Genomic DNA, 23751 nt, shown 5'->3' on the forward strand with positions numbered 1-23751 from the left:
GTTAGTCTGTTTCAGAGGGAGGACTGCAGGTGCAACAAGATTTTGACATGTAAATAAATCTAGCTGGCAAGCTAGCTAGCTAACAGTATTCTGTTTCTGATTAGTAGCATTTACTCAAACCAATTAGTTGTAGCTACATTTACTCAAACCAACCTTTCATTGATGTATTGCAAATACGTATGTTTATTGCTCACTGCATACCAGTTTGTCTAGTTAGCTAGCTAGCTAGCGTCTGAAAATGGTAAGTGTCTCTTGGACTGTTAAATATCTAACGTAGCTAGATAGATAGCATTGCCATTGGTTATTCCTATGCACTACTGGCAAGATTGCACAACAAAAAACAAGGGACACTAGATTTCTAATGGCTTACCGAGAGAAACATCTCGTTGGTTTGCGTTATTTTGGATAGCAGTGCAAGGTAACCACACACTTTGCTAGGTTAGCTACGGTTGTTTACCATATTGTTTTGAATTGGAATGATGAGCACAACGTAATAATGCCATATTTACCAAGGAAGGATGTTAAAAAGTGAGGGAAATATAATTTATTGCAAACATATGGAAATTATTTCAAATGTTCTCAAACTACAGAGAACACACATAGCTAGTTATTACATCTAGCTAGCAATGTACATGCCTGTAGTCATCTTATTACTGACAAAAGTAATTGACATTATCTCAATTCATATTGGCAAATGTTTGTTTTGTATTGGGGTATCTTGAGTAGAATGACTGTTAAACGGTAACTCCACCACATTTCAACCTCATTTTCATTATCTCCAGAACAATGTCATATGTGAAAACGGTACATTTATACTCAGGGTATCTTGAGTAGAATGACTGTTAAACGGTAACTCCACCACATTTCAACCTCATTTTCATTATCTCCAGAACAATGTCATATGTGAAAACGGTACATTTCTAAGTTTTGTAGAAAGATATATATATAAAGTTAAAATTTAAATAAAAATTAAGTAAGCATTTCACTGTTAGTCTACAACAAAAGTTAAAACTTTTAAAACAGTGATTTTCAAACTATGAGATTCGCGGAGACGTGCTTGGATAGAAACCCGTTGCAGGTTTAAAAAAATATATTTTTTAAACTTTTAATCCTACCCTTTGATATCACAGAGAATCATTTTTTTTACCTTATCTTTTTAAACACAAATCATAGAAACACATTGTTTTCACATATGTAGACACTGGTTTGGTGCTGGGGCTGATGAATGAGGTTGAAAAGTGCCGGAAATGCCCTTTTAATATAAATTGGATAAGCTAAGCATGTTTTTTTCTCCGCTCTGCCATGAGACATCAGTGACTGGGTGATGATGTCTCCTGTTCCATGAATACCATTAATTAGCTAATACCTCTCTCCCTGGTTCTTGGCTCAGATATACCACATCCCCTGGATATATTTGCCAATAAGGACTGCCCTAGCAATCTGGCACCAGCTGACAAAGTCTGAGGTCAGACAGTTCTCCGTTCTATTGTTGTTTACTGCTCTGCTTTTTACCCATGCCTAGTACAGTTAATTCATCCAAATCCATCTCTGCTATTTAGTAACTGCATGCATTTTGTCTGACAGTCTCTCCTTTGGATTTACAATATGCATCTAAACTGTTCGAATTCCACACTATTTGTAGCCTATTAGAATGCACTGTATTTGGTGATTTGGGAAACGCATGTCGTTGGAGCATGTGTCGATGCTGATAGGATCGAAAGAAAGGCAGTGCTGCTCTTGTATCCGCATCCTCAATTCAAATCATGCCTTAATATTTGAATTATTTCACAATACTGATGACGTATCAGCCGCTAGAGAGATATTACCCCGTCTGCAAATATTGAGGTGGCGTATTCTAATGCTTACTCTATAAAAATTCACTAAATCACCGATTTGGCGCATCATTGTGCACATGTTAGGCTACACATCATTAAATATATTGAGATTACAGACAGTAGCCTACAAGTAGCTAAATATAACTACATTTATTGAACATGAAATATGATTGAAATAGGCCTATAGCCTACCATATTTATATTTTATTGCAGTCGTCTCGGTTTTCATTGTAATACGTCACTTAGTAGTTTGTATCAATTGCAAAGACATTGGCAACTTTGTATTTGTAGTCAACTTTGTCCTGAAGATGTCGGCGGTCACGGAGATTCTATGTTTAGCGGAGATGTATAAAGTGACACGGGAGGGCAAAAAAAGCGTTGAAAGACTCACTTAGTTATTCTACGAGTGGTCGGAGGCAGGCTTTAGATTACAAGTGCAACGTTAATAATGATGGTTTTGGGAAACAGCTTGGAGACTTAACAATGCTCCTATGAAGGTTCAAATTATGAATTTTTCCTTACGATGCTTTTGGGGAACCGGGCCCAGACCGGGTCTATAATAAGTTAATAACTGCAAACTGTGTGGATTTGGAATAATTGTATCCTACCCTCCTATTTTTCTCTTTAAGTCAACCTAGGCTGTGTAGTGGCTTTGTAATGGTAAAAATAGGTCTTCGTGTGTAGTCTAGTATTACTAACTTGGAAGAAATCGGCTACATTTTAAATGCAGGCTCTGTAGTTGACTAGTAAATTAAAGCAATTAGCTCAGCGTGCAGAGTGACGCATGATACATATGGTGTTAACGTGGTGGCGGGAGTAGTATCTCAAAATTAACCACAGTGTATTCAAGTAGGCCTATGTGGGTTAGCGTTGTCCCCTATTTTCTACATTTGTCCTTTTGCGCCCCCTACAGGTTGATAGCAACAATAGCAGGTGTGGGATTTGTATTATTATTTTGGATTCAGACTCTACTAAAGATATGTGTGTGAGATTTCGGGAGGTTGAAATACGGGCTTTGAATGCAGAAATAGCCTCGTACAATTTGTTTGCGATTTTATAGAGCCACATTCATCTTATTGTCCATACTGAACACATTTCACTAATCCATTCATTCCAATTAAATAGTGTTGATTTGCCCTGTTGACTTACTTCTGGCCAGTGATTGATTTACTTCCGGCCGCTTTGTTTTAAGCTTCATCATAGGAGTGTTTTGGTACTGTAGTAAATGCATTACTTTATCCATGAATTAGCGGTGTAGAGCCTTGTAGTATAATCTACTGACTCTAGTCCCCCCATCCCTCCGCCCGTCCTTCCTCAACCCCCACGTGGAATGGTCACCACTGGTACAGGTATCCAACGCCTGTCTTCTCCTTATTCCCCAGATCCCAGAGCTGGCCAAGGCCTCTGTGCTGATGAGGGACCGCAGCAGAGTGGAGGAGACCATACAGGCCATGCAACGAGCCGGGCCAGATGCCCTCCAGGTAACCACTGGCCAGAAGTACTGTATACAGGGTCAAAGGTCACTTAGACCTAGCCAAAAAAAGCACACTGCAATAGCTCCCCACAAGAGTTTTTGTGTGTATGAGTAGAAATTTAGCAAACACTTCTGAGTACCATCCGTGACGATAGGGGAGGGGTCGCACTCACACAATAACAGAGGGGGCAGAATACTGTGGCCCTGACGGCACAGCATAATCATAATGGTCTGACTGCACCGAGGTGCCGGGGAAGAATGGTCTCCACGGTGGACCAGCGTGTGTGTGTTGTGGGGAAAGGGGGGTAACCGAGCACCATCAGCCAGGACTAGACATTGGCTTATCAAGTTTTTCCATCCCTGCTCAATTTTGGTGCGCCTCGCAAACAGCTACAACGGTATGCGCATTTACATAGCAAGTCTAGTCTTTGAGCTGGGCTCGGGGATGGAACAACTGTTCAAATAAAAAAAAGTGTTGTCACATGCTTTGTATATGACAGGTGTAGACTAACAGTGGAATGGTTACTTACGGGCCCTTCCCAACAATGCAGAGAGAAAACAAGAAATAGTAAAAATAATAACAAGGAATAAGTACACAATGAGTAACGATAACTTGGCTATATACACGGGGTACCAGTACCAAGTCGATGTGCACGGGTACGAGGTAATTGAGGTAGATATGTAGGTAGGGATAAAGTGACAAGGCAACGGGAGAGATAATAAATCAAATCAAAGTTCATTTGTCACATGCGCCGAATACAACAGGTAGACCTTACAGTGAAATGCTTACTTACAAGCCCTAACCAACAGTGCAGTTTATAAGTAAAAAATAGCTATTACGTGAACAATAGATAAGTAAAGAAATAAAAACAACAGTAAAAAGACAGTGAAAAATTACAGTAGCAAGGCTATAACAGTAGCGAGGTTATATACAGGCACCGGTTAGTCGGGCTAATTGAGGTAGTATGTACATGTAGATATGGTTAAAGTGACTGCATATATGATAAACAGAGAGTAGCAGTAGCGTAAAAGAGGGGTTGGCGGGTGGTGGGTGGCGGGACACAATGCAGATAGTCCGGGTAGCCAATGTGCGGGCGCACCGGTTAGTCGGGCTAATTGAGGTAGTATGTACATGAATGTATAGTTAAAGTGACTGCATATATGATTAACAGAGAGTAGCAGCAGTGTGATAAACAGTAACAGCAGCATATGTGAACAGTCAAAAGAGTTGCAAAAAGGGTCAATGCAGATATTCCGGTTAACTATTTAGCAGTCTTATAGCTTAGGGGTTTAGAAGCTGTTCAGGGTCTTGTTGATTCCAGATTTGGTGCATCGGTACCGCTTGCCGTGCCGTAGCAGAGAGAGCAGTCTATGACTTGTGTGGCTGGAGTCTTTAACAGTTTTTAGGGCCTTCCTCTGACACTGCCTGGTATCAAGGTCCTGGATAGCAGGGAGCTCGGCCCCAGTGATGTACTGGGTCATACGCATTACCCTCTGTAGCGCCTTGCGGTCGGATGCCAAGCAGTTTCCATACCAAGCGGTGATGGAGTCACGGAGATGGGCTAAATACTGTACACTGCAATAAGGTCAGAGCAAAAACCAAACCATGAGGTCGAAGGAATTGTCCGTAGAGCTCCGAGACAGGATTGTGTTGAGGCACAGATCTGAAGGGTACCAAAAATGTCTGCAGCATTGAAGTTCCCCAAGAACACAGTGGCCTCCGTCATTCTTAAATGGAAAAAGTTTGGAACCACCAAGACTCTTCCTCGAGCTCGCTGCCCAGCCAAACTGAGCAATCGGGAGAGAAGGGCCTTGGTCAGGGAGGTAACCAAGAGCCCGATTGCCACTGACAGAGCTCCAGAGTTCCTCTGTGGAGATGGGAGAACCTTCCAGAAGGACAACCATCTCTGCAGCACTCCACCAATAGGCCTTTATGCTAGAGTGACCAGACGGAAGCCACTCCTCAGTAAAAGACACATGACAACCCGCTTGGAGTTTGCCAAAAGGCACCTAAAGACTCTGACGATGAGAAACAAGATGCTCTGGTCTGATGAAACCAAGATTGAACTCTTTGGCCTGAATGCCAAGTGTCACGTTTGGAGGAACCCTGGCACCATCCCTACGGTGACGCATGGTGGTTGCAGCATCATGCTGTGGGGATGTTTTTCAGCGGCAGGGACTGGAAGACTAGTTCGGATCGAGGAAAAGATGAACGGAGCAAAGTACAGAGAGATCCTTGATGAAAAACTGCTTCAGAGTGCTCAGGACCTCAGATTTGGGCAAAGGTTCACTATCTAACAGGACAACAACCATAAGCACATCAGCCAAGACAACGCAGGAGTGGCTTCGGGACAAGTCTCTGAATGTCCTTGAGTGGCCCAGCCAGAGCTCGGACTTGAACCTGATCGAACATTTCTGGAGAGACCTGAAAATAGCTCTGCAGCAACACTCCCCATCCAACCTGACAGAGCTTGAGAGGATTTGCAGAGAAGAATGGGAGAAACTCCCCAAATACAGGTCCGCCAAGCTTGTAGCATCATACCCAAGAAGACTCAATGCTGTAATTGCTGCCAAAGGTGCTTCAACAAAGTACTGAGTAAAGGGTCTGAATACTTATGTAAATGTGATATTTCACATTTATAAATTAGCAACAAAAAAATGGTTTGTCATTATGGGGTATTGTGTGTATATTGAGGGGGGGGGGGGATGATTGAATCAATCAAGGCTTTAACATAACAAAATGTGTAAAAGGTCCAAGAGGCTTCTAAACAGCTTCTACCCCCAAGCCATAAGACTCCTGAACATCTAGTCAAATGGCTACCCGGACTATTTGCACCCCCCCCTCCCATCTCCACACCACTGCCACTCTCTGTTGTCATCTATGCACAGTCACTTTAATTAACTCTACCTACATGTACATACTACCTCAACTAACCGGTGCCCCCGCACATTGACTCTGTACCGGCACCCCCCGTATATATTCTTATTTTCTTGTTACTTTTATGTCTTATTCTTATCTGTATTTTTTGAAACTGCACTGTTGGTTAGTAAGTAAGCATTTCACTGTAAGGTCTATCTATACCTGTTGTATTCGGCGCATGTGACTAATAAAATTTGATTCGAAAAAGTAAAGGGGTCTGAATACTTTCCGAAGGCACTGTATAAATGGCAAATTGTCGGATACACAAAAAGAGAGACTGATCTCCCTGCGACTGAAGCAGGAGCCAGGGGGGCAATACAAAGACGCCGTCTATAAAAATAAAATAAAAAAATAGGGAGGCTCCTCACCATTAAATGTTGCGACACAAAAATATTGGCTAAATGTATTGCTCATAGAATTCTTAAAAGGAAGATATATGGGAGACAACATTAGATACCTCCTAGAAATAATGAAAACTATTAGAATGCAGGGAAACCAGGCGTAATATATTTATAGTAGGTTTTGAGAAAGCATTTGATTCTCTACATCTAGAATCTGTTTAAGTGCCCGGATTTGATACATTTTGGAGAATCTCTCTTAAGATTGGTAAAAGTCATGTACAACAATCCTTTATGTAAAATAATAAATAACAATTCATTCTCTGATAACTTTGAATTGTCAAGAGGCGTAAAATAAGGTTGCACTCTCACCATAACTACTTATTATGGCTATTGAACGGCTAGCTTTAAAAATCAGATCTAATGATAACATTAAGGGGTAAAAATGTATGGATTAGAGACAGAAGTATCAATGTACGCCGATGATTCAAGTTCTCTTGAGTCCTCAATCTCCAACCTTGAAAGGGCCTCATTGAGGACCCGGATAATTTCTCCAGTTTCTCTAGTCTAAAACCCAACTATGATAAGTGTACTATTAATGGATTGGGTCTCTAAAAGATAGACTTTAAATGGCCATGTTGTCTCCCGATTTTTAAATGGTGAAGTCGATGTGCTTGGTGTACATATCCCGGAAAAGTTGAGCGATCTTGCAATCATTAACTTTGATAGAAAACTTATCTAAATGGATCATCTTGAAACTATGGAGAGGGAAACGCCTATCCATTCACGGGAACATTACCCTGTTTAATTCACTAGTGATATCGCACTTTACATATTTATTCATGTCTCTACCGACTCCTGAATAATCGTTTTTCAAATCATGTGTATGAGTGGAAAGGACTCCCTTCTTAGCAATGCCTGGTATCTACAGGTGATCTCGGACTTTGACATGACCCTCAGCAGATTTGCCCACAACGGGAAGAGGTGCCCCACCACTCACAGTGAGTACACAGTTCCCCATCACCAAGACTTGGGTCGTGTTCATTAGGCACCAAGGGAAGAAAACCGAGGGTCCTAGATTTGTCCAATAAGAAACTCATTTTAATTTTTCCTTACAAAACGTTTTCTGTTGCGTGCCGTAATGAACACTACCCTGGATCATTATACCAAGCGATTACAAAAGTAGTTATTTTGAAGTGCAATTAGATATAGTCCCTTACCATTTTCTTTCCCACCATTTAAGATATCCTGGATAACGACTTGCTCATCAATGACGCCTGTAAGAAAATGGTGAGTACAATCACAAAACCAGGAGAGGACTCAGAGGAAGTTAATGTTCCTCTGAGACAGTAGGAAAAAGTCAATTCTCTATTGAGATATTTTGTTTTCTCTCTCACACGCTTTTCCCTTCCATGTAGATTAGGGAGTTGTTGAATACCTACTACCCCATTGAGATCGACGCAACTCGCACCGTTGAGGAGAAGCTTCCTCACATGGTGGAGTGGTGAGTGGCTGGCAGACTGGCAGTATCCACCTCACACTACACCTAAACATATTCAGCCTCTCTTTCTGGTTTCATGCCAAAAGGTGTCTACCGTACAGTTTAATCTAATTTCCATTTTTTTATGTGTATGTTAGGTCGCTAAGTGGTCATTTAAGTGGAACACTAACTCAGTGTCCTGGGTTTTTCATTGCAGGTGGACCAGTGTCCATGAGCTGCTGATCCAACAGAAGATCAGGAGGGACCTGCTGGCTCAGGCAGTGAAGCAGTCCAGTGCCATGCTCAGGTCAGATCACTGTAGGACTCTGAACACTCCAGGGTGAAGTATTTATGGGTCCCCATGAGCTGCTGCCAAGGCAGTTATACAATTTTATAAACATTACAACAGATTTCACAACACATTGAATGTGTGCCCTCAGGTCACTACTCTACTACCACATATTTACAACACCACAGATGTCTCAGGTTTTGAGGAAGTGTGCAATTAGCATGCTGACTGAAGGAATGTCCACCAGAGCTGTTGGCAGACAATTTAACCTTAATTTCTCTACCATAAGCCACCTCCAACGTCGTTTTAGAGAATTTGACAGTACGTCCAACCGGCCTCAACTGCAGACCACATCTAACCACGCCAGCCCGGGATCTCCACATTCTTCCCCAGTGGGATCGTCGGGGGAGGGGGGGGGTTGCTGAGTAGTATTTCTGTCTGTAATAAAGCCCTTTAGTGGGGAAAAACTCATTCTGATTGGCTGGGTCTGGCTCCCCAGTGGGTGGGCCTATGCCCAGTCATGTGAAATCTATAGATTAGGACCTTTTTTATTTCAATTGGCTGATTTCCTTACATGAACTGTAACTCAGCAAAATCTTTTAAATTGTTGCGTTTATATTTTTGGTCAGTATACTTTTCCTGAATCCCTCTTTGTGGCACCAGACCACAAGACTGGGCAGTAATCCAGGTGTGACAAAACTAGGGTCTGTAGGACCTGCCTTGTTGATAGCGTTGTTAAGAAGGCAGAGTAGCGCTTTATTATGGACATACCTCACTCCATCTTAGCTACTGTTGCATCAATGTGTTTTGACCATGACCGTTTACAATCCAGGGTTACACCAAGCAGTTTAGTCTCCTCAACTTGCTCAATTTCCACATTATTCATTACAATATGTAGTTGAGGTTTAGGTTAGGCTTTAGTGAATGATTTGTCCCAAATACAATACTTTTATATATTTTTTATATTTAGGACTGACTTATGTCTTGCCACCCATTCTGAAACTGACTGTAGCTCTTAAGTGTTGCAGTGATTTCACTTTCTGTGGTAGCTGACGTGTATAGTGTTTACTCATCAGCATACATAGACACACAGGCTTTACTCAGAGCCAGTGACAGGTCATTAGTAAAGATTGAAAAAAGGGGCCTAGACAGCTGCCCTGGGGAATACCTGACTCATGTTGGAGACGCTTCCATTAAAGAACACCCTCTGTGTTCTGTTAGACGGGTAACTGTTGATCCACCACACATGTTTTACTAGCAGCAGATTATAATCGATAATGTCAAAAGCTGCACTGAAGTCAAACAAAACAGCTTCCACAATCCTTTTATCAATTTCTCTCAGCCAATCATCAGTCATTTGTGTAAGTGCCGTACATGTTGAATGCCCTCCCTATAAGCTTGCTGAAAATCTGTTGTTCATTTGTTTACTGTGAAATGGCATTGTGTCTGGTCAAACACATTTTCTTCCAAAAGATTGACTAAGGGTTGGTAACAGGCTTAAGTCTCCCCTAGGTACAGGGATCAGCTTCCTCTCCCCCAATCCTAACCTTAAACAAGTTGGGGAAATGCTGACCCAATATTAGCGTCAAGGGGCAACTTCACCCTACTCCCAACACACCCACACTATGCTCAGTATTAAAAGCGATAGTTCACAATTTTGAAGTTTTAAAGAGCGACTGCCATTAAAAAGCAAAAAATCGAAGCAACCGTCACCCTATTAAAGAAGCCAGGTAAGGACCCACTAGACTGGTTCCCACAGACCAGTAAATTTACTAAAATGTGACTCTAAAATCCTTACTAAGATTTTAACAAAAATAGTTGAGAGGTTAATAAATCCAGATCAAACCGGGTTCATTAAAGGACGTCACTCAACGTCGAATATAAGACGACTTCTGAATATTATCAATTACTCTAAAACCCAACTCAAACAAACAGTTATACTATCTCGAGATGCAGAAAAGGCATTTCACCACGTTGACTGGGTCTTTTGCAACGTTAAAGAAGTTTGGGGGAGCATAAAAAAAAAAAAAATGGATAGAGTTGATATATTCAAGTCCAAAATCATCTGTTAGAACTACAATGAGCAAATCGTCAAGGAGATTGCCTCTCGCCACTCTCGAACTGGCAGAAGCGCCATAAACATTCATGGTTTGCAGGTGGGGCCAAATGAACACAAGATATCTCTATATGCAGACAATGTCATCCTGTACATAAGAGGCTGAGACAACGATTCCAAATATACATTTTTATTTAACCTTTATTTAACTAGGCAAGTCGGTTAAGAACAAATTCTTATTTTCAATGACGGCCTATGAACAGTGGGTTAACTGCCTGTTCAAGGGCAGAACGACATATTGTACCTTGTCTGCTCGGGGATTTGAACTTGCAACCTTTCGGTTACTAGTCCACCACTAGGCTACCCTGCCGCCCCAAATGAATAAGTGAATAATAGTGCTATATCAGGCTTTAAAATTAACGTTGGTAAACTATTGCTATGGTGACATTTGGTGATGCACCCTCAAGTATCAAAGACAAGCATGCGTTACTTGTGAAAATATTACGTCAGACTATGGGAAACTATATGCTTTGAACTACCCCCGCGTGATTAGTAAAATCACTGAAGATCAAGACTGTTGGATGCCCCTCCCTATATCTCTAGCAGGTCGGGTTGTTTCAGTGAAAATGTGAATCAGTTGTTTCAGTGAATAATGCTTTATCTGTTTTCAATGCTTCCTGTTAAAACCTTTACTCGCCTAAATGCAGCAATAGGCAAATTTTTTATGGTAAAATAAGAAGGCTCGTATTAGTTATAAAACGCTACAGCAGTTCAAAGAATTGGGTGGGCTTGGCCTCCCTAACCTTAAATCATATTACTTAATCACACAGCATCATGGATTCAACAACCAAAAGGATTTGTCATGGCTTGAAATGAGAGTCAATATTGTGATATGTCTTCTCTCTATAGCAGACCCTATTTCTATTGACAGTATTAAACAAAACCCAATTATTACTCTTACATTGAGGGAGGTTCAACGCCAATATAAACTGAGTAATGACATTTCTAGATACTCGCCTTTATTCCACAACCCAGCCTTTCTTCCTGTTACTATGTCCCAAGGATTTAGGGAATGGGAAGAGTGCTTGGTAGAGTCTCTCAACTATTCAAAGACTCAATTTTGAAATAATTTCAAGAAATCCAGGAGGAATTCATTATATCCCACCTAAATTTTTATAGGTACCTTCAAGTAAGGCAATTCATTGTTACAAAAAATGACTGAGCTGATTACTCCTATTGACAAGATGATTGAATTACTTCATTTAAAAAAAATAAAAATATTTCACCTTTATTTAACCAGGTAGGCTAGTTGAGAACAAGTTCTCATTTACATCTGCGACCTGGCCAAGATAAAGCAAAGCAGTGCGACACAAACAACACTGAGTTACACATGGGATAAACAAACGTACAGTCAATAACACAATAGAAAAATCTATATACAGTGTGTGCAAACGTAGTAAGATTAGGGAGGTAAGGCAATAAATCGGCCATAGTGGCAAAATAATTACAATATAGCAATTAAACACTGGAGTGATAGATGTGCAGATGATGAATGTGCAAGTAGAGATACTGGGGTGCAAAGGAGCAAAATAAATAAATAACAGTATGAGGATGAGGTAGTTGGATGGACTATTTACAGATGGGCTATGTACAGGTGCAGTGATCTGTGCGCTGCTCTGACAGCTGGTGCTTAAAGTTAGTGAGGGAGATATGAGTCTCCAGCTTCAGTGATTTTTGCAGTTCGTTCCAGTCATTGGCAGCAGAGAGCTGGAAGGAAAGGCAGCTAAAGGAGGAAATGGCTTTGGGGGTGACCAGTGAAATATACCTGCTGGAGCGCGTGCTACGGGTGGGTGCTGCTATGGTGACCAGTGAGCTGAGATAAGGCGGGGCTTTACCTAGCAAAGACTTATAGATGACCTGGAGCCAGTGGGTTTGGCAACGAATATGAAGCGAGGGCCAGCCAACGAGAGCATACAGGTCGCAGTGGTGGGTAATATATGGGGCTTTGGTGACAAAACTGATGGCACTGTTATGGACTGCATCCAATTTGCTGAGTAGAGTGTTGGAGGCTATTTTGTAAATGACATCGTCGAAGTCAAGGATCGGTGTGATAGTCAGTTTTACGAGGGTATGTTTGGCAGCATGAGTGAAGGATGCTTTGATGCAAAATAGGAAGCGGATTCTAGATTACATTTTTTATTGGAGATGCTTAATGTGAGTCTGGAAGGAGAGTTTACAGTCTAACCAGACACCTAGAATATGTGGATAACTACAAATACCTAAGTCAGAACCGTCCAGAGTAGTGATGCTGTACGGGCGGGCAGGTGCGGGCAGCGATCGGTTGAAGAGCATGCATTTAGTTATACTTGCATTTAAGAGCAGTTAGAGGCCACGGAAGGAAAGTTGTATGGCATTGAAGCTCGTCTGGAGGTTAGTTAACATTGTGTCCAAAGAAGGGCCAGAAGTATACAGAATGGTGTCGTCTGCGTAGAGGTGGATCAGAGAATCACCAGCAGCAAGAGCGACATCATTGATGTATACAGAGAAGAGAGTCGGCCCGAGAATTGAACCCTGTGGCACCCCCATAGAGACTGCCAGAGGTCCGGACAACAGGCCCTCCGATTTGACACACTGAACTCTGTCTGAGAAGTAGTTGGTGAACCAGGCGAGGCAGTCATTTGAGAAACCAAGGCTGTTGAGTCTGCCGATAAGAATGTGGTGATTGACAGAGTCGAAAGACTTGGCCAGGTCGATGAATACAGCTGCACAGTATTGTCTCTTATCGATGGCGGTTATGATATCGTTTAGGACCTTGACGTGGCTGAGGTGCACCCATGACCAGCTCGGAAACCAGATTGCATAGCGGAGAAGGTACGGTGGGATTCGAAATGGTCGGTGATCTGTTTGTTAACTTGGCTTTCGAAGACCTTAGAAAGGTAGGGTAGGATATAGATATAGGTCTGTAGCAGTTTGGGTCTAGAGTGTCTCCCCCTTTGAAGAGAGGGATGACCGCGGCAGCTTTCCAATCTTTGGGTATCTCAGACGATACGAAAGAGAGGTTGAACAGGCTAGTAAATGGGGGTTGCAACAATTTTGGCAGATAATTTTAGAGAGGGTCCAGATTGTCTAGCCCGGCTGATTTGTAGGGGTCCAGATTTTGCAGCTCTTTCAGAACATCAGCTATCTGGATTTGGGTGAAGGAGAAATGGGGCGGCTTAGGCCAGTTGCTGTGGGGTTGCAGGGCTGTTGACCGGGGTAGAGGTAGCCAGGTGGAAAGCATGGCCAGCCGTAGAGAAATGCTTATTGAAATTCATTGGTGGTCCCTTTATCAAGGGGAAAACATTGGAATCGTTTCAAATGATTATCACAATATCCTTAACATGCTAATATTATCTTTAGATAATCTTAGGAACTCATGGCAGGTGGAATTACAGGTGCAGATATCAGAGGAGAGTTGGGGGAATATGGAAAACGCTATATAAAGCCACGACATGTAACCGACCAAGGAAGTTTCAATTCCAAGTACTAGATCGTTTTTTTGATCCCTGATAAACTTAATAAAATGAATAAAGGATTATCCACTATGTGTTGGAGACAGTGTGGACAAATAGGTACTTGATCACATATATTTTGTCAATGTCTGAAAATCTAGTATTTTCGGTCTGAAATTCACCATGTTATACAGGACATCACAGCTATTATTATTCAACCAGACCCATATCATCTCCTCCTAGGTATTGTTCCTGTGGATACATTCCAATCCTCTCCAGTTCAAGTATTAGATGATCTTTTAGCAGCAGCAAGGAAATGTGTGAAAAAATGAACTTACACCCTCAAAAGATATGTGGTTAGGTCTATGCGGGGAACTTCCTGACATGGAGAGAATTCCATCAATCTTGAAACATAGACAGCGTAGGTATGAAGGTGTCTGGTCAGAGTTCCTGACATATCGTACTGGTCTTATTCTGTAATTTTTTTTGTTTTTGTTTGTTTCTGGTGTTTTTCTGTGGCTTAATCCAAATTGTATTCTTATTCAGACACTTGAAACATTTGCTCTATATAGCCAAAATGTACCCTTAATAACATGTGAATGTAATTACGCTCCCTTGCAAGGATACATTGTGTATGTATGGTACATGTTCTTTATGTGGTCTTGAATAAAAAATGCAACAAATCCCTTTGAAAACAGCCTATATAAGTCAAACTGTGACAGTTTGACAAACTTAGACAGTGAGACAGACCCGCCCAGCAGTTTTGACTTAGTCTACATAAGACAACACATCGCACATTTTTTTAACTTGAGAAATACTGCATCAAACACCTTTTATTTAGTTGTAAAATAGTGCAACTTAAACATCCGCKGTAAAAATGTATAAACTAATTACAGATTTCTTAGATTCATTCTGGGGATTTTGAGGATGTGAAATAGGCTGCCTTGTCTCGTGGGGGACGAATATCAGTAACCAAACACACCTACAAGACTGAAATCTAGTTTTTCTGATGAGCAACAGAAAAACACACATGCAAATCGGCGTGTTCAGTGGCTCGTTAACCTTATATTCCATTTACCTAGTGGAGGTGTTGGTTATTTAGCTGGATCCAACATCTTCGTGTTAGCATTTTTAGTGCTACTAGAAATGCTAGTGGAAACGGATTGTCTTTATCGGTTACATCAGTGGTGGGGGGGTAAAGAAGGCAGGAAGATAATAGAAAATGGGATACTGATGAATAGGAGAATTAGCAATGATGATATTTCCCCCTCCCTGTCTCTGTAGGGAGGGCTACAAGGTGTTCTTCGACCGGCTGCAGGAGCAGCAGGTTCCTCTGTTGATCTTCTCGGCTGGCTTGGGGGACATCCTGGAGGAAGTGATCAGACAGAACCACGTCTTCCACCCCAACGTCCACGTCATCTCCAACTACATGGACTTTGACCAGAGCGTACGTTTCTTTCTTGACTGTTTGGTTAATTTGGACATTTTCAAACCAGTCTAGCATCGAGTCTAATTATGTGTAGTATGATATGTGCCTAATGCAGCGTTTCCCAAACTTCCCAAGGGTGGGAAAGTTTTGGATTTTGCCCTCACACTACAGAGCTGATTGTAATAACGAACTCATCAAGCTTTGATTATTTGAATCAGCTGTGTAGTGCAAGGGAAAACACCAAAATGTGCACCCCTTGGAGTCCCCCAGGACTGAGTTTGGGAAACGCTAGCCTAATGCCTATGGAACTGCTAAAGTGATAGTTCACCCACATTACAAAATGACATATTGGTGTCCCGAAAGCAGTCTATGTACCGGGAGATACAGCAATCCACACTTTGGTTTTGTTTACCTAATCACTTTCACCAACTTACAGCATTTTTGGCCTTTAACCAATTTAAGTACACGTTATGCCCAAATTCACAAAATGTCTCACGTTTTTCCCCCCCAAACTCAGCAATCCGTTGACCACAAGTGCGACCCATGTCTTCCTGCAGGGTGTACTGCGGGCATTCAAAGGCCAGTTGATCCACACGTTCAACAAGCGAGAGGGCGCTCTGCTCCACGCGGCCCACTTCAGGGAGCTCAAAGAGCGGCCCAACGTGCTACTGCTAGGGGACTCTCTGGGAGACCTCACCATGGCCGATGGGGTGGCCCACACTCRGCACGCCCTCACCATAGGCTTCCTCAATGACCAGGTGGGTGTTGAGGGGTGCTGTATTTGTCTTTGTGTTGCCTTTTGCAAACCTGGAAGTGGTGAGGATTTAAAGGAAGTCCGTTTTGTATGTTGACTTCCGATAAATGTTGTACATTTCCCACACACCCACTTAAAAGCCAGAAGTACACTTACTTGTACTAAACTTCATGAAATATTCCTTCAATCTGTTAGTGCTGCTCACCTGTATTCCTAACCGTGTATGTAAGKTGTTGAAGCACTGTGTTAGCTGGATACTAGGGCGGCAGGTAGCCTAGCGGTGAAGAGCGTGGGGCCAGTAAACGAAAGGTCGCCGGTTCAAATTCTCGAGCCGTCTAGGTGAAAAGAAATCTGTCTGTGCCCTTGAGCAAGGCACTTAACACTAATTGCTCCTGTAAGTCGCTCTGGATAAGACTATAATGTAAAAATGTACTGACTGTTCTGTTTGGTCAGGTGGAGGAGAGGAAAGAGTCATACGTCAACTCATACGACATCGTCCTGGTCAAGGATGAAACCATGGACGTCCCCAACGCCATCCTCAACTACATCACCACTGCGCCGGCCAAGTGAACCGCCGTGAGGACGCAACGAATCACGGGCCAAAAGTTAACCTCGGGTCAGGTTACTTCCCGTTTGCACAGGCGTCAGGAATCAACCGCCTTGATGGCCGACATCACAAAGAGAGGAAATTGACCCTTTGTTGACCTTTACAGAGCTGCACGCACCGCAATTATTATAGCGCCACAATAATCCTCAGGCACCTTCAAACCAATTCAACACCTCAGTGACATTATTTTAAATGAAATCACCTTGTTTCATGTGTGGGGTTGGTGCTGCAAATCCCATCCACCGAAGCCCCTTGATTCTGTTAACTTAATGTTTGTACCTATTTACTGTATGTTTCTATGGTCTCTCTAAGGACAAGCAGCTCCTTCCATTTGGAGAAGTGGTTGATTTTGTAACTTTAAGTTAAAGGCCAGTATTCTGATCTCGCTTTGTCAGCTATGCGCCTTTTAAAGGTAATTTCCGATTGAGCCGACATGTGCGGCATTTACCGTGAATGCCGTCTCCGCGCGGTTATGGGAGAAGGTTATGACGCTATTCACTTTATTTCCCAAGGCGCAGGGCTGTGTAACGAGCATACACTGTATAAGCTGCTGTATCGCCCAGTAAGTATTCTAACACGTGAGAGAGTTGATCAGTGATAGTGTGTGTGTGTGTATATGAGACTAGTCTTAATCTAAATGTATTAATTTGTGTATATCTATACCCATCCTCTAATTTGTGAGGCGCAATTATTTTGTGATTGTCAAGTGTGGATGCTGCCCTATGCACATTTGACCAAATGTAGTATATAAATGTATTTATTTGGTTGAACAAGTACTGTAACAGATGAAATRGTTACCTCACGAGTCACTGTGGGAGTTCAGTGGCAAATGCTTATGCTGCTAGGAAAGCTTTCCTTGACAATTAAAGGGATAGTTCACCTAAATGTAATATGTTCATGCAAATTATGACATTTGGGAGAAATGTCCCTCTAACCACTATTTWGCTTTYTTTTTTTTTTACAGAGGTATTGGTTTCCTTGTAGGCAGGTACTTTTAAACTGGATGTCTACATAAGCTGAGATTTCCCGGCATCCTAAAACAATATTGAAGAATAGTGCTTTAACTATTGTTCACATTTCGATTGTATGTTTTGCCTGTATTTAACCAGGTATGTCGTTGAGAACACTTGTCTTTTGCATTACCAACGTACTATCTCAAGACCTAACGAAGAGTGAAGACAGTTGTGAACAAAACAAGATGTGTTATTTTGTGGTTTTTAATCTACATTTTAAAGACTTTCCAATACTGCCACCTAGCGGGCATGTTCAGTTTATAACATTTGATTAGTCTGACAATCACACCCTGCAAAAAAAAAGAGATGTTTATTTTTCTAAAAATGGTTTTATTGGTGTAAACATCAGATCAGGAACATACGGTGCTGGTTTGGTTGGTTGATTTGTCAACACGTAATTTTTTTAAACTTTTTATTTTTTTTTTTATTTATTTTTTTACATCACTTTATCAAACATGACCAAATCATGCWACACAAATATTACTCTTGTAAGACTCTTTACCCACCATCTAAAATGTATAACACCTGTTAAGGGATCACTGTATAAAAAAGGGTCTCTCTTGGAATATTTTACGGTGTGTGTGTGTGTGTGGTCCATCCCTGAGAGAGAGAGGCTGTGGTCCGATTCTCGAATATTCGAGTAGATCTACCCTTGTCACCGAACTGTGCACTTGTTCACTCCAATCCAATGCTTTATATTATAAATCCACGAGGTGGAGTGAACGAGTGCACACTTCGGGGCGGAGAATTGGAACTAGTGTGTGTGCGCGCGTTAGACTGACTGATCTACAAATCACTTTGTATCCTAAATAATTACTCATGATTATTTGTTGCTCAGTCGGTGACCAATTGCTGCACAAAATGTATGTCCTTGAACACTACCAACGTGTGCACTCTCCTCATCACAACTCCTCGTGCATCCTCTCTTTGTCCTCCTCCACCTTCAATTTGAGCTCCTCGGCGAAGATGACCCCATCCTTGTTGCGGTCCTGGTTCCTGAACATGTCAGCAATGATCTCTTCAGGTTCCACCCCCGGCTTCATACGACCTTTGCCCTCCGCCACCTGCAGCATGATGAACTCTCCAAACTGGATGAAGAGAGAGAGAGAAACGAGAGCGTTGTGAAGAAGAGTAGCAGCCATGTTTAGTGTGAGTCATGACAAATGACAGCTTGACCGTTGTCTTACATGAACATGTCTGCAGAAGCACTTTGGTCTGGCTAAATAGCACATGARATCCCAATCAAATATGGTAATCTTCAAAAGGGTGGGTTTTTCGTGTACAGTCAACTCCTAATTAATGCAACCACTTGGGACTAGTGTGACACCGTGCAGGTGGGCACTAAACCAGCGGTCCAGAGTATGCAGTTATCAAGAGCTATAAAACGAATGTCATTGAATTGGGACTGACAAAATATATTGCACTTAAATGGAGTAGACTGTACKTTATAACTCCCATCAATATTATTTGATGGTCTGATCCATCTATTTTCTACTAGTCTATTCCAGCTGTGCGGTAGATAGCATACCTCCTCTATGGGCACCTCTCCATTCTGGTTTATGTCCATGGCCTGGAAGAGCTCCAGCGGGGCGTCCTCCACCCACACAAACAGGTAGCCCTCCGGCACGCCCTTCTGCAGGTCCATCAGCTCCAGCTCAAAGTGAAGCACTGCACTGCCTGGCACACCAGTGGCTGGAGGAGAGGAGGAGAGTGAGTGTGAAAGAGCAACACCGGTATGTGTACCTGGGTAATAGTTTATTGTACCCCTCCTTTACGCATGCCTTTATAACAGCTACATAAAACATAACATCTGTCGGTTCTAATGTCAATGCAGCTGTTATAGAGGCTTTATGGATACATAAATAAGTGGGGCTACAATAAATTATGACCTGCACCTGAAATGCCTTTATGCATGAGTGTCTCACTAGTGCAGACATGTGTGAACATGGTGTCACTTTGAAATGGAACGGTATCAAACACATGGAACCCAGGTGTAGACTAACAGTGAAATGCTTACTTACGTGCCCTTCCCGAACCATGCAGAGACAAAAATAATAGAAAAAACAATTTTACATACACTTAGGTTGGAGTCATTTAAACTCGTTTTTCAACCACTCCACAAATTTCTTGTTGACAAACTATAGTTTTGGCAAGTCGGTTAGGACATCTACTTTGCGCATGACAAGTAATTTTTCCAACAATTGTTTACAGACAGATTATTTCCCTTATAATTCACTGTATCACAATTCCAGTGGGTCAGAAGTTTACATACACTAAGTTAACTGTGCTTTTAAACAGCTTGAAAAATTCCAGAAAATGATGTCATGGCTTTAGAAGCTTCTGATAGGCTAATTGACATCATTTGGAGGTGTACCTGTGGATGTATTTCAAGGCCTACCTTCAAACTCAGTCCCTCTTTGCTTGACATCATGGGAAAATCAAAAGAAATCAGCCAAGACCTCAGAAAAAGAAATTGTGGAGCTCCACAAGTCTGGTTCATCCTTGCGGAAGTAATTTCCAAACGGCTGAAGGTACCACGTTCATCTATACAAACAATAGTACACAAGTATAAACACCATGGACCACGCAGCCGTCATACCTCTCAGGAAGGAGACTCGTTCTGTCTCCTAGAGATGAACGTACTTTGGTGCGAAAAGTGCAAATCAATCCCAGAACAACAGCAAAGGACCTTGTGAAAGATGCTGGAGGAAACAGGTACAAAAGTATCTATATCCACAGTAAAACAAGTCCTATATCGACATAACCTGAAAGGCCGCTCAGCAGGAAGAAGCCACTGCTCCAAAGCAGCCATAAAAAAGCCAGACGACGGTTTGCAACTGCACATGGGGACAAAGATCGTACTTACTGGAGGAAAAAGGGGGGCTGCAAGCCGAAGAACACCATCCCAACCGTGAAGCACGGGGTGGCAGCATCATGTTGTGGGGGTGCTTTACTGCAGGAGGGACTGGTGCACTTCACAAAATAGATGGCATCATGAGGGAGGAAATTATGTGGATATATTGAAGCAATATCTCAAGACATCAGTCAGGAAGTTAAAGCTTGGTCGCAAATGTGTCTTCCAAATGGACAATGACCCCAAGCATACTTCCAAGTTGTGGCAAAATGACTTAAGGACAACAAAGTCAAGGTATTGGAGTGGCCATCACAAAGCCCTGACCTCAATCCTATAGAAAATTTGTGGACAGAATTGAAAAAGCGTGTGCGAGCAAGGAGGCCTACAAACCTGATTCCGTTACACCAGCTCTGTCAGGGGAATGGCCAACATTCACCCAACTTATTGTGGGAAGCTTGTGGAAGGCTACCTGAAACGTTTGACCCAATTTAAAGGCAATGCTACCAAATACTAATTGAGTGTATGCAAACTTTTGACCCATGGGAATGTGATGAAAGAAGAAATCAATTTCTCAACTATTATTCTGACATTTCACATTCTTAAAATAAAATTGGTGATCCAACTGACCTCAGATGGGAATTTTTACTAGGATTAAATGTCAGGAATTGTGAAAAACTGAGTTTAAATGTATTTGGCTAAGGTGTATGTAAACTTCCGACTTCAACTGTATGTGATTGTGCTATTATACTCCCGCTGGTGCATTCTTAGTTGAGTGAGCGTATTGTTTGTATTTTATTGTTGCCCTGTCCCCTGATGGCCCACGGTGAACGTCTTTCTCACCCCCTTTCTCTCCGTGGCCCAGGTGAGGGGGGATGATGACAGTCCTCCTCTCACCCACACACATGCCCCTCAGACCCTCGTCCAGACCGTCAATCACTTTGTCCGCCCCCAGCACCGTGTCCTGCAGGTTGTCATAGTCACTCCTGGGCACAAGGGACATAAACACAGGTAAGGGAACGTAAAAACAACATATGGAACATGTCTGTCAACTGCATAGTCTTCAATCTGTATTTCCTTTCCAACGACGGCCGTTTTAGAGATACGATATCATCAAAGTGAAGTACACAACAAATGAATTAGACCGTCAATACAAAAGGATCCACATGAGGGTTTCAATCGGTTTTCTTCCGTTTGGTGCCTAATGAACACGACCCTGGTCAATGTACTCACGAAGAGAAGAGTCGGGTGCCGTCCAGCAGAGAGCAGTTGTAGTGGTAGTGGATTAGATCGTCCACATCGCTGGTCAGGTTACACACCTCAGGCTTGTGAGTCACATGAACCTCCACAGAGTCCTTGGGGTTGTGGAAGTCGATGACATGGATGTCGAAGACCAGCACGGCCGAGCCTGGTATATCCTTACCTGGTACGGCAAGACGGAGAGGTCAAACTGGGTTTCAGTCAGTAATATAAACTATTGTATAATTTGACATATAATGTTGTGCCTAAATTATAGCTAGCTATTGGGCTATCTGTTACATTTTAGACTAAATTAATCATATTTATACATATTTCACACAGGTATGCACTTAATAAATCATACATTTAAGGTGTATTCTTCCCACACAAATAAGATTTCAAAAAGGCCCAATGAAGCCATTTTTATATCAATATCAAATAATTTCTGGGTAATAATGAACCTTACTGTAATATTTCTGTACATTTTAATGGAAACTGTCTTTTTAGCAAAAAAATACTTCTCAAGCAACAATTATGCTAGGACTGACAGAGTGGTCTAAGTGGGAAGGGAAAACTAGCAGTTATTGGTCTATTAACTCATTTACTGCCTGGTGATGTCACCAGGGAAGCCGAAACTTCCGCCCATGCAAACCTGGCGATTAGAAGGTCCTGTCTAGATTGTATTTTCAACCAGGAAATAACAATGATCATATTTAATCACACTTTTACAGTCTTTAGTTCCATCAGCTGTTATACAAAACACCGGAAAAACATAGTTTTGACTGCACTGGGCCTTTAACATGTAAATCATTCAAATGAGAGAGCTTACAACCCTGACCGCTAACTACTCTACTGTAACTACCAATAAAAGCTAACTACCCAACTAACCTACTGTAACTACCAATAAAACCTAACTAACCTACTGTAACTACCAATAAAAGCTAACTAACCTACTGTAACTACCAATAAAAGCTAACTACCCAACTAACCTACTGTAACTACCAATAAAACCTAACTAACCTACTGTAACTTCCAATAAAAGCTAACTACCTAACTAACCTACTGTAACTACCAATAAAAGCTAACTACCTAACCAACCTACTATAGCTACCAATAAAAGCTAACTACCTAACCAACCTACTGTAACTACCAATAAAAGATGCCCCTCTATCTGCCCTGGACTAAGCCACACCTGCTCCCTGCTCTCCATAGGCCATGTGGGGGGGCAGGGTGACCCTCCTCTTCTCCCCGATGCACACCCCCTGCAAGCCCTTGTCCATGCCAGAGATCACGTAGCCCATCCCAATGTAGGTGTTGTACGTGTTGTTCCGCTGGTAGCTGTAGAGAGAGGAGGGATTCGATATGACAAGCAATGACAGACATTGTCAAACAGTAATCACTCAAGAAGTATTTTCATTATGCCATTTTAGAGTACTGAGACGCAGCCTATAACAACTGGACATTGCTCACCTGGTGTCAAAGGTGACCCCGTTGAGGAAGGTTCCATTGTAGTGGTAGCGCATGTAGTCCCCGGCCACAGACTTGCGCTCGCACGACTCGGGCACCACCTGGTTCTCCACGATGATGTCATCCTTGGGGTTGTGTAGGTCAGCCAGGAGGACATTAAACACCAGGGTGGCCTGGGACGGGATCTCTTTACCTGAAGGAGATCGRAGCAGTCAGTCGAAAAGGCTGTACAGAGAAGCAGTATGTCTGTCTGATCGTCTAAAGAGGAATCAATGCTGATTGACGGCTGCAAATGCACCAAACAATGAAATGGTAATGGTGGTAATTCGACTTACCCCCACACCAGGGTGTCACCAGTGTTTTTAATGTTAACGTTAGCTCTAGTGTTCTTGTGTTTCCAGCAAGAGTGTGACACACAATATCACTCCCTAGAAACACAACTTCACACRAAATAATCCTCAGATAGCTTTTCAGAATTCATCGATAAATTGGCCCACATGGAAAACTA

The 23751-nt window shown here is 42.2% G+C and overlaps 2 protein-coding genes across 4 annotated transcripts in view; one reads left to right on the forward strand and one right to left on the reverse strand.

The window, feature by feature from the left end:
- Positions 1-18150, forward strand: LOC111978358 (7-methylguanosine phosphate-specific 5'-nucleotidase). Of its 3 annotated transcripts, XR_002879154.2 has the most exons (11): positions 3-241; positions 1391-1465; positions 3218-3316; positions 7499-7568; positions 7811-7857; positions 7986-8071; positions 8265-8354; positions 15168-15330; positions 15870-16070; positions 16520-17235; positions 17638-18150. XR_002879154.2 is itself a non-coding variant. In XM_024008378.2 (10 exons), exons 1-9 carry the CDS (start codon positions 239-241, stop codon positions 16064-16066), a joined length of 870 nt encoding a protein of 289 aa, XP_023864146.1. In that variant the 5' UTR covers positions 1-238; the 3' UTR covers positions 16067-16070; positions 16520-16609. The 3 variants fall into 3 exon arrangements, 2 of the variants coding, with proteins under 2 accessions (XP_023864146.1, XP_023864145.1); XM_024008378.2 differs by lacking the exon at positions 17638-18150 and having other exon boundaries at positions 1-241; positions 15830-16070; positions 16520-16609; XM_024008377.2 differs by having other exon boundaries at positions 16520-18150.
- Positions 18096-23751, reverse strand: part of fkbp10b (FKBP prolyl isomerase 10b) — a 14940-nt gene continuing 9284 nt past the window's right edge. Inside the window, exons 5-10 of the mRNA XM_024008375.2 lie at positions 23247-23436; positions 22969-23114; positions 21771-21960; positions 21381-21523; positions 19215-19378; positions 18096-18774 (exon numbers count right to left, since the gene is read on the reverse strand). Coding sequence (XP_023864143.1) covers positions 18589-18774; positions 19215-19378; positions 21381-21523; positions 21771-21960; positions 22969-23114; positions 23247-23436 — 1019 coding nt within the window. The 3' untranslated portion in view covers positions 18096-18588. The remainder of the gene's footprint in view (positions 18775-19214; positions 19379-21380; positions 21524-21770; positions 21961-22968; positions 23115-23246; positions 23437-23751) is intronic.

This window comes from Salvelinus sp. IW2-2015, linkage group LG18 (assembly GCF_002910315.2).
Source record: "Salvelinus sp. IW2-2015 linkage group LG18, ASM291031v2, whole genome shotgun sequence".
Classification (NCBI taxonomy): Eukaryota; Metazoa; Chordata; class Actinopteri; order Salmoniformes; family Salmonidae; genus Salvelinus; species Salvelinus sp. IW2-2015.